The sequence below is a fragment of the Salarias fasciatus genome, chromosome 14, assembly GCF_902148845.1.
Source record: "Salarias fasciatus chromosome 14, fSalaFa1.1, whole genome shotgun sequence".
Lineage (NCBI taxonomy): Eukaryota > Metazoa > Chordata > Actinopteri > Blenniiformes > Blenniidae > Salarias > Salarias fasciatus.
The window spans coordinates 10,259,894-10,270,709 of NC_043758.1; the positions used below are offsets into that span (position 1 = coordinate 10,259,894).

General features: G+C 40.4%; 2 protein-coding genes across 4 annotated transcripts in view; both read right to left on the reverse strand.

The window, feature by feature from the left end:
- arhgef12a (Rho guanine nucleotide exchange factor (GEF) 12a) overlaps window positions 1-463 on the reverse strand; it is a 48,049-nt gene extending 47,586 nt beyond the window's left edge. The window contains exon 1 of the mRNA XM_030107955.1: window positions 453-463. The gene's annotated coding sequence lies outside the window, so the exon portion shown is untranslated. The remainder of the gene's footprint in view (window positions 1-452) is intronic.
- Window positions 458-10,391, reverse strand: tlcd5a (TLC domain containing 5a). Of its 3 annotated transcripts, none has more exons than XM_030107957.1 (3): window positions 10,330-10,391; window positions 3,627-3,830; window positions 458-2,672 (listed from the first exon to the last, which is right to left on the reverse strand). In XM_030107957.1, the coding sequence occupies exons 2-3, from the start codon at window positions 3,820-3,822 to the stop codon at window positions 2,140-2,142; spliced, it is 729 nt and encodes a 242-aa protein (XP_029963817.1). In that variant the 5' UTR covers window positions 3,823-3,830; window positions 10,330-10,391; the 3' UTR covers window positions 458-2,139. The 3 variants fall into 3 exon arrangements, with proteins under 3 accessions (XP_029963817.1, XP_029963820.1, XP_029963818.1); XM_030107960.1 differs by lacking the exon at window positions 10,330-10,391 and adding an exon at window positions 3,983-4,309; XM_030107958.1 differs by lacking the exon at window positions 10,330-10,391 and adding an exon at window positions 3,962-4,309.
- Window positions 10,392-10,816: the final 425 nt, after the last annotated feature.

A 10,816-nucleotide genomic window follows, 5' to 3' on the forward strand; every position in this document is an offset into this window, starting at 1 on the left:
AGGCAGGCTGGTTACAAATGATTTCCAGTTGAACCAGCTGGTTCCTGCTGTCTACAATTCAGCACATATTTGCTGAAGCAGGAGCCAGAAAAAAAGATGGGAACAATCAGATGGCTCGCAGCTAATTTAATTGTCAAATGTTGATAAAGTCTCAAAAGATCTTTGTCTGGATGAAACATTTACCGAAGAATCTGCAGATCAAATTAAGTGGGAGCAATTGCTTCAGAGTACTGATCGTCTGCCCGAAAGATTAATCATCAGGGCTAAACTCACAGTCGATACAGACAAATCATACCCAACAAACACCAGATAACGAACGCATTTGATTCATACATAAAAATCCAAATGAAGTGGAAGTTAATCGTATCATTAGTGGAGAACTCCTCCTGTGTCACATAAAAGATTCAAATTAAAGGCTTGTTGAGACACGTTTCAATTAGGATTTCAGACACAGGCATCTCCAGAGGATTCACTTTAAACATCACACACATTTTTTCGAAAACTCACGCTTTGATATTACTTCCTTTCCCTGAGTACATCTTTCAAAATGATCAAAGCCTCACATTAAAGACTACAGAAAAAAAAATATTAGTGTTCTGGTATGGCTTACAGGTGCGGGACGTAAAATTCTAAGACAAAACCTGTCTGTGCATTGATCGACAAGAAGTGAATCCAGGGACGCAATACCACAGAGCTCCACAAGAAGCAGTAATGAGTCGACACTGCTTCAATCTGCACCTTCAAAAACTGTCACAGGGACAACAGGCATCACATTTTAAACATGTTCCCTAATAGAGAAGTTTCCTCTGCCATAGTTCACTGCAAATAAACTAATGTGTTTATACAAAGTGCTTTGGTTTTCAGTGACAGAAACCACCTCTGTGTCCTCCGTTAGCTGCAAGTTTTAGGCAATAATATTGTAACAAGAGCAGCTGCAACACCTGCTAAATCTCTGTCAAAATACACAGGCAGATGTCATAGCACAGCTTCATCAAAAGGCCCCATAAATTAAAAAAAAAAGTTTTTTTTATTTTTTATTTTTTCGTCCAGTGTTTCTCTGTTAAAAATAAAAATATTTTAGGAGTGTTCTATGTCAAATATGGGCATCATTCCATCCAAAATCTGAAGCTGTTTTCATCCCTAAAAATCTAAATGTAGTGCAAGCTAATAACATTGTCAGTGTAGAAGTATTTAAAGAATTCTCTCCATATCAAATATGTCTGGCAGAGAGAGGGACACAAATAATTCCAAAATCCTATAAAATGAAAAAAGATTCTTTCCAGGTTTGTGTCCAGTCTCAATGGGTCATTTATGTCAAGTAAAATATTTGGGAATACTCACAGCCTTTTGAATAAGGGGTGAAACATCATTTCCTCAGTTGAAAGGATTAATAAATAAATAAATAAAAATCTGAATACAATTCAAGGTTTCATCACCGGTATAGAACTTAAATAGTGAGTATTTCTAGTACACATCCTGTCACTGTGGTTTAAGTTTGAAATTTTAGAGAATTCATCCAGGTCAAGGTAATCACAATTTTTGTTTTGCATTAGTTTTTTTTTTTTCTTTTTTTAACCGCAGTTTCAGGACGTGCAGATGTTTTACCTCTAATCCAAGCTTCAGGAATTAAGAGGTGAAACACCTCCAGAATCAAGAGCAGATCCAGATCCTGCGGCAAGCAGTTACATTTTGAAAAAGCCAAATTCTGGCATCATTTCTCCAAACATTTGAAGAAGTTTATGTGTAAATTTCTGAATAAATTGCAAGTCAGTAGTTTCACTAATGTCATTACCGACAGAGGTGGGATCGTATCAGTATCATCCTGTGTCTATGGGTTAAGTGTTCTTTTATCTCTTGATCTATGATAAACAATATTGAAAATAATGGCTGAATTTTTTTGATCAAATCCACTCCTTTTCTTTTTTTGTAAAACTGTGATAAACGTTTGATCGCTTCATACAATATGTTCCTTTCCATGCTGTGCACCTTTGTGACAGTATAACTGTCTGCAACAGTGATGTGCACAATGCACATCGTGTTCACTGTAGAGAATCAAATATTCCTCTGAAATCACAGAGCGCAATTTGCAACATTAAGCATCCAAAGTACAAAACAGATAAAGTACAAACGACTCAAAAATCAGTCCTTCTTTCCGTCATGGCCGTTAACTGCCACAGAGTCTTGGTAGTCTCTCTGCTGTTTCTGCCAGCTCTTCCTTTTCCGCCTGGCAAATCGAACAATGTCCACCATGAAGACCCAGGATAGCGCGTACATGGCCACTCCCCCGCACTTGATGAAGAATCTGGGTCTCGGGGAGATCAGCTCACAGTACAGCATTGTGCCTCCCACGAAGATTCGCATCAGCACAAACAGCAGCACGAAGACGACGTCCACCACGTCTCCCAGCCGGGTGCCGTAGCGTCCCGTCTGCTTGAGGAACCAGCGCGTCTGCAGGAGAGGGTTGGTGATTTCGCTGCCAAAGAGCACGGCGCACGACTCGATGCCAGACTCCCCCAGCCACAGGGTCAGCAGGATTCCCAGGATGCTCATGGTGTGGTGGGCCAGCATAACGGGCCCCTCTGTGCGGAAGTACACGCACCAGGCCATGTCAAAGATGAAGTAGCCCAGGCTCAGCATCATGGCGCTGATCTGCAGGGGGGTGTTGGGAGTACCTGCCGTTCAAACACGGAAACAGAGAGGATTTTGAAGAGGAAAGATGCCGTTGATGGACTAAAAACAAAGATTATAATCATCGTCAAAACAGGTGTGTTAACATTAACATTTTTTTTTCCCCCAATTATTCCTCTATCCGCCACATTTACACTGTAGGAGATATATAGTAGGCAATACAACAACATACCATCAGTCCAGTCACTGTGACTGGGCATGTAGTAAATACCTGCTAGAATGTGAACGTTTTAGCTCGTTTATATCCAGTTTTGCCCTTCCCCCTCCCATCGCTTTCAACCGTTAGTCAAACTAGATGCACTAAAAGGTTATTTCAAGGATAATTGACAAGCTTAATCCCGGATGAAAAGTCACTGATCTCTGCATCATGTTAAAAATAATCCAGGATTTCTGTGTAAATGTCCGTCTTACATTTGAATTACGTAACAGCAGTTCAGGAGAGGCAGTAGATCAGGTGATTTTCTGTAGCCCGGTGATTCAGAGTCTCCTTGAGTTGAGTCCAACCTTTAAAAACTAGACTTTTTCTTATTTACACACACACACTCCAGATGTAATCTGAGACGATTCAAGAGCCATAATGCGGGGGTCAGCCTGACATCCACACTCAGGCGATCGGTAATCTTCTCCATGGCTGTCTGCCACTCGGAGGTTAAGCCAGGACAGCCGAGCAACAGACGGAGGACATCATCTGTGTATATTTGATTGACTCAGCGTTGACCAACACATCCTTGCATGTTAAGACATTTATTCAATCCTAAATCTGAACAGAAATCTATTATTTGTCACTTCTGTAATACGCCTCTGTCCATGTGCATGATGTGAATCTTTTAGTGCATTTTATTTTGTAGTAGTTTAGACATCATGCTTAGTTTCCTACTAGATTAATCTCATCCTACACCTAAAAAAGACATAAATATTTGCGACATAGTGTTTCCTACCTGGATAGGTGAAGGGCCAGGGTCCGTCCACATAGCCTATATATGCTGTGATGCAGACTGCCAGGATGCCGTGCACCAGCGTGACCAGGCGGCAGTTCCACTCGTAGCTCCTGGACCCGTTCACGTAGCACAGAGTGAAGTAGAAGGACACCCAGCAGCACAGGCACAGGAGCGCACAAACCACGAGCAGCGCCATCTTCCCCTCTGAAGACGAGACAAAAGCACAACCGGCACTCGGTGAAACGAACGCAGCTCGATCACCTTCTGGGCAGTCATCAAAGATGACTTTAGATCCACGACACGGTGAGAGAAAACTGCTCTGTGATATCGCTTACAGTAGAAAGAGACAGAATTACCATCCGAAGACTTGCACTGTGCTCCCTTTGTAAGAGGCCAACAATTAGCCTTTGCTCGAACTATAATAGTACTATAGTGGGCTGAAGGAGGGTCCGGTGGGGTGAGGGGGACGTCTCTTCTTCTGCTGTGACGTTTGTACAAGGAGGTGAGACCGTGCAGACAGCGCAGACAGACAGGCCCACCCTCAAAGGACTGGAACAAGATGTACACTTGATTTTCCAAGACCTCAGGCTGGTTTCACAAGTGGATGAGAGGTCACTGGGCCTCGGGAAGTTCACATGGAGGAGGAAAAGCTCCCCTCAATATGTTTACTGCAGGATACACTTGGTCTTCATAATCACTGTCAAAACCGTGTAAAATGTGTGGTTGCGGGTTAAATTACTCCAGGCAAGTTCCACATTAAGCGCTGCCCAGAAACATGGACTGGAACGGCTGAAGATGGGAGAATATAGAACATTATACACAGGTGACGTCAGACATCCAGTTGCTCTTGGCTGTTTATTTATAGGGATCTGAAATCTGTAAAGTTACGTCTTGATGCACCCTACAAAATAAAACCAGTACGAGGGTTAAATATTTTGAAATTGAAATTATAACAGTTTACAAGAAAATTTGGGTTTTGATATAAGATTATTGAAGTTTATCTTGCTTTTGTGAGTTTTAAAAACAACCAATTATTATTGTTTGAGTGCTTTGAACATGCCTTTTGTGGGTTTTGTGCTAATTCAATTTTCCTCCCATACAGGTAAAATCGAGCGTTATATTGAGTGAAAGCATGAATCTGTCCACTCTGTGAAAAAAAAGTCTTTTTTTCTTCATTTGGTACTTTTATATGTTATATTTGTGTCCTTTAAATTTCTATGTTCTATTGTTGCACCAACCCATCAAAACAAGTTCTTTGTATGGTGAAATTGTACTTGGCAGTAAAACCTGTTGTGGCCCTTCAGCTGTGGAATGAGCTGCTCCTGTGTGTCAGACAGGCTGTCTAGAGATTTTAACACACATTTTTATTCCTTGGCTTTTAACTCAGTCTGACACTCTGTATTATTTTTTTTAAATTGTTTTTCTTGTTCTTATTGTATTGAAATTCCACTTTATGTTTTTATGACTATGCACAGCACTTTGTGCCAGCAGCAGTTGTTTTGAAAGCGCTTCAGAAATAAAGTTGAGTTCAGTAATTCAATGGTGGACTGTCTTGCTTATTCGCTCTATTTTTTTTGTTTCATTTTTGTCTCATTTTTGTGCATCTGTGACTACTAGGTGTCTAATAATTAGAAATGTCATTTAAATTGTCAAACTAATAAATCACACACATTTAGTGAAGCAATTGCAAATAAAGGAGCACTTTTCATTCATATTTAAAATTCTCTCATTTCAATTTGCAGAGCATGAATGCATGGAAACATAATTTATCAAGACAGGCTTTTGCAATATGTGCACATGTCTCCGTATCAATACTTCTGTGATAAATGAATATGTATCATGAGAACCACTGTCATTTTCTCCAGGAAACAGGGGTGATTTCAACCTATGCTTTGCAAACCAAGCAGTCCAAAGAATTGAATGACATTGCTAATAATAACACTACAAGTTTGGGGTTACAGCTTAAAATTATGAATCCTTTTGTGTCTACGTCAGATCTTAAGCTCTGACTACATACACAACAACTCTTCAAATGAAAACACAGCATATTTGCACTTTCTTTTCAGAAAATTTTTACATTTATGTAGCAAAATCCTGGAAACAATGTCAATTTATTTACACACAATAGTAGAAATGCTGAAAATGATGTAGTTTTCCTGTTTGGCCACCAGTAGGTGCTGTTTTATGTGATAAAACCAACTACATAAGCATGGAGGAAACATTGAAAACATTGAAGCTCCTTCAAATTGTTTTGCTTTGTCGTTTTGCCCCACTCAGTATCGGCCGTCTATAAGAAATAAAACTGTCTCCACATATGATTGAGATGAAGAGCACACACTGAGTTCATTGTTGTGAATGAATTCTTCTCACACAGGCTACCTTAGCAGGCTGGCTTCTGCTGCACTTTATTAAAGAAAGGATATGTGCTCGTCTACATGGGTGGTTCTGAAATGAACCACATGAGGCCATTGTTATATGCTACACATGGCATTGAAACAGACATAACAGACTAGCACAAATAATACTTAGTGTTTAGCTGAATGATCATACATCAGTCAGCAGATAGCGTTCTCCTGTTATCTTAGACAAATGATCTAAAATATAATGTTGGCTGTGTAACGAACATCTAATACTCCAGAAGTGAACTGTATACTCATCAGTAACATCTCACATGTTAGAAGATAAACATTACCATGAAGCTGGAATTACAGGTAGACAAACAATTACAGCCACGCACAAGTTACCGCTTGATAAACTGCAACAACTTAAAGGTGCCATAGGCAGGATTTTGCTAGTCAGTACTAATTTTTCTGTGTTTTCTTTGGATTAAATGTTAGAGTATCCATTGGTAATCCTTTAGGAGTGTAGTATAATTGCACTACCGCGAGGGCACAGCGTTTCCATCTGTCTCTGTTCTGAGCTGAAAAGGAATCTCGACCGCTCCAGGTATTTTTGACCAATCAGAAGAGCCCCTGAGGCTCTAACCATGATTGGTCGAGGGGCGGCGCTTCAAAGCTCTGCTTCTCGTGAACACGCATGAAGAAGTCCAGGCCCGCATATTTACCTGCCTCGTCGGACATAACATCATCAAAACACCACGGAGGACACTGTCTGTTTCTACTGGAATTCTTAAAAAAAATGGCTTTGACCCCAGGCCCGCTGTGGAAAGGTCACAGGTGAATCAACCCACCAGCGCAGGCGGCCGTGACACTGCCGGCCCCGCCCGGCACCCCGAGGTGTGCACGACTCCGAGTTTCAAATCGCCATCTTAGATGGGTCAAATCGCCATCTTGCTTAGGTAATCCTGACTACGGCACCTTTAATACTAATGGAACATCAGAAAGAAGGCAAATGTGAATTAATGAATTGTTTTTTTTTTTTTTTGGACACACACGAAATTTAAAGTAGGATCAGCCGGTGTCGTGCCAAAAAGTGATTGCCTGCCAAAAAGTGATTTCCGGTCGGCGGACAGCTGAAAAGCGCAGCTTCTGTGGCTCTGCGGCAGTCTTAATCGGGCCCAAACAAGTTTGTTTCTGATCATCAAACGATGTTTATTTGTGTTTGAGTTTGATAGCCTTCTATACGTCTAGTTGCCTTATATCGCTGTTAAATACCGGTAAGCTAGTTGCCGATTTTAACCTGGCTTGTAGTTATGCTAATAAAGATAGGTCACGGAGGCAACACATTTTCTTTCTTTTTTTTTTTTTGCACCAAAATTGCTAGATTGCTCAAATGAGTAATTTGATCCCAAGCAGTGCGTTCTACGATTTGAAAATAGAGTTAATGGACATTACAATGTCAAAATCAGCTTATTTTGCTTGCCAAGAACTGATTTATGCCTCCGGTATTGTATATAGATCGATATTTTGCCTCGAAATGATTTAATTTAACACAGCAGAGTCAGATTTACAACATTTGAGCACAACCAATACTTCATACCACTTAAAAAATTAGTAAAGAGACATTACAATGTCAAAATCCGATTATTTTGCTTGCCAAAAGCTGATTCCGTGGACCGGAAATCACTTTATGGCAAAAATCAAGTTTTGGCACGACACCGGCGTTATGAAGGGCAGACTGACACTTTTACAAATCAATTGAACAAAGCGAGAGAGCCACAACTTTATACATACAAACAATCTTGTGGTTAGAGGGGCCACCTAGTGGTTAAAATTAAAGATTACAGCAACACAAGACAATCGTCACAACTCAACATTTACACAGAGATGGAGTCAGTGCATTTTCAAAAAGTTCGACCTTGGGAGCTGTTTTCAAAAAGTGGTGTTTTCACTGCCTAAGCCCCACTGTTGTCAAGTTTTTTTTAGGGTTTTTTTTTTTTCATTTTTACTTGAAAATGTTGCGTAAATTGGACCATAGATTACTTTAATGATTTGCATGTTTTCTCCATGTGTGTACTCCAGTTTCCTCCCATAGTTCAAAAACATGTGAGTGAGGGTAACTGGCAATGAAGGGAGTAACTTCAGTGTTACTGTTTTTAGCAACGTGTTATCTCATTACTTTTTCCAGCGTAACAACACCGTTGCCCTTACTGACAATAATATGATTTAGTGTAATTCACCGGTTTCTGCTGTTTTTTCCTCCTCCGGAGTCCAGCTGAGCTGACAGCGCAGAAATTTTGTCTACAGAAAGAAAACATCCTATTGGTGCAAAGTGCATCACATGGCATAGCAGACATACAGCCATAAAGAGAGCTGGTCATTCAAAGGCTGCTTTTAAATGGAAATACCGACATCTATTGTGTTTCATTATTCTTTTACAAATGTAGAAATGCAATCTACAATTATAAATCAAATCTGATTGGGTTTAATGACATATCACATTATGATTGACAGTATGATTGGTTGTAAAAATACAGCGTTTGTTTTGATACCGGTGAAGAGCGAGACGGTAGCGAACGACATGGAGAACAAGAAGGCGAACGTGCAGAAGGACGAGAAAGCGTTTTATAGGAGATTTGGGTGGGAAATGTGAAAGCCACCACTTGTCACCACTGTCATTACCACCACTGTGGGAAAAAACGTTATGTTTTTGTTATTTTTTTTCCTGTGTGTAGCACAAATATTTTGTGTATGAAATGTGCAATATAATTGTGAGGTTTGCAGCTCTTTTTGGTTTCATGTCTATGTTGACTTAAAATTATTTTTTGCCTTTGTCAATGTGAAATTGTGCCGGGAAAAAAATAGATTAACAGAAAAATGTGTTGTTGCAGCCCTGCTTTCATTGCAGTTGACACAAGCATGCCAAATAAGTGCTATAGTTATTCTACACTTCGGTCAATATCTGTTTTTTTTAGATAGCTGGGATAAATGAAAACTCAGCTGTCAAAGCACAGCCATTGCCCACTATGGTGAGCGTCAGGCTGTACTTAAGGTAAGATTTACACTTTATTGTGCTGGTGTAGTGTATACAACAGTAATATTTAGGTCTCAGTAGCCTTAAAATTCAGTACAAGATAGATCCAGCAACTAATATATAAATGAAAACTTGTGAGAAATCCATAGAATTTTGTAAAGAGGATTGGAAATGATGTGACCCTTAAAGCCTGTGACAGAGCAGGGTAACTTTGTTGCAGCATTGCTGTCTTAAACAGAAATTTACAGTGGAGCAATAAGAAAATAAGTATGTTTAAGGTTGTAAAACTCCTTAATGCACCTTTAATGCACCTTTAAACAAGTTTTTTTTTTTTAGTGATGTATAGTTACTTTGCCTAGTAATTAGTTACACTTAAAATATTGTAACTTAGCTACTAACTGAGTTACTTTTTGGAAGAAGTCCAGTAAGTAGTAACTGTAGCTAATGTGTGATGGACTGGTGATCTGTTCAGGGTGCATCCTGGCCCCATCCATACAGTTTAGCTGGAACTGGCTCCAGCAATGGATGGGTGGATGGACGGTTCAGTACCAGAACTGAGATATTGGTGATCCTGTCATGAAAAATAGAAATAGTCTTTGCAAGGGGAAAAAGAAAAGATGCATGCAAAACGCTGTACAAGTAAGAATCTTTGGGGACATGTCACTGTGTTCTGCATCATTAAAATGGTCTTTATTTTGAGATTGCATTGCAATAATTTTTGGGCCTAATTATTCAGAGTTGGCAGAAAACACTTGTTTTGCAAAAAGTACAGTCTTTGCCACAACTAATCAAAACATCACAGTATAAACATAAAGGTTATTATGACACTATAATACTAAAATGAGTTTGACACCCTCGATATGTCCACTTTGTCCAGAATGTAGGTAGAATTCAGCTCGACGAATGGTGTAAAATCAAGTTTTTTGCCATCAAAATAACAAGAGATAACTTAACAGCTAGAAATCATTAATCTAATATTTGAAGCAACTGTATTCAAAAAGTTAATTCTCATTCCATAAATGGGCCAAACCAATTAAACCAGCTGTGGGGCACAGTGCTGCAGTGGGAAGACATTTAAAACTGAAACAGCTGAAATCTACCTGGATTATCTGTTGAGACAGTGTTTGTGTGGTCCCACCGTGTTTTCCGGCAGGAGCAGGAGCAGGAGCAGGAGAGGATCCCGGCTGCTGGCTCCCATCGCCGGGATGCTGAGGCTGGAACAACAGGCTAACTACCCTGTTAGCCGGATCACCGAGCAGGCTAACCGGGCACTGAGCTAGCGGCACCGGGATAACAAAAGCCCCTGAAGAGCCTCTCACACGCTCATTACCTTGATGGGACACATGTGGCCGTGTCTCCGCTCACACCCGGCGTGTCTGTCCGTGTCTTCCCGGCGTATTAATTCCCAAAATACTATCTTGCAGCGCACTTAGCTACAGTATGTGTTTCCCGTTCTGTGAGCAGCAGCCTCCCCCAGCATCCTCTCATAACAAATTGTAGCTTCTCAGACGCAGAGCAAACACATGCAGAGGCGAGCCAGGAGAAGAATTATGCCTGTGATCCCGACTGTTTGTCCTATTCCAACCCGCAGTAATAGATGCCAGGTTATTAAATATGAAAGAAGAAAAGCATGCTTTTCTCTCATCCCTCATGATGAACTGGGAGCGTCTCGTTTCCCCTGCACGATGGCGACACCCTGTGGCCAAGAGTGGAAATGACATCCTCGCATCCAGCAGAGGGCAACATTATGCAGGAAGATTCGAGTTGACTTGAGTTTGGCTCAAAAACAATCCTCTTGTTAAAAAAAGAAGAAAAAA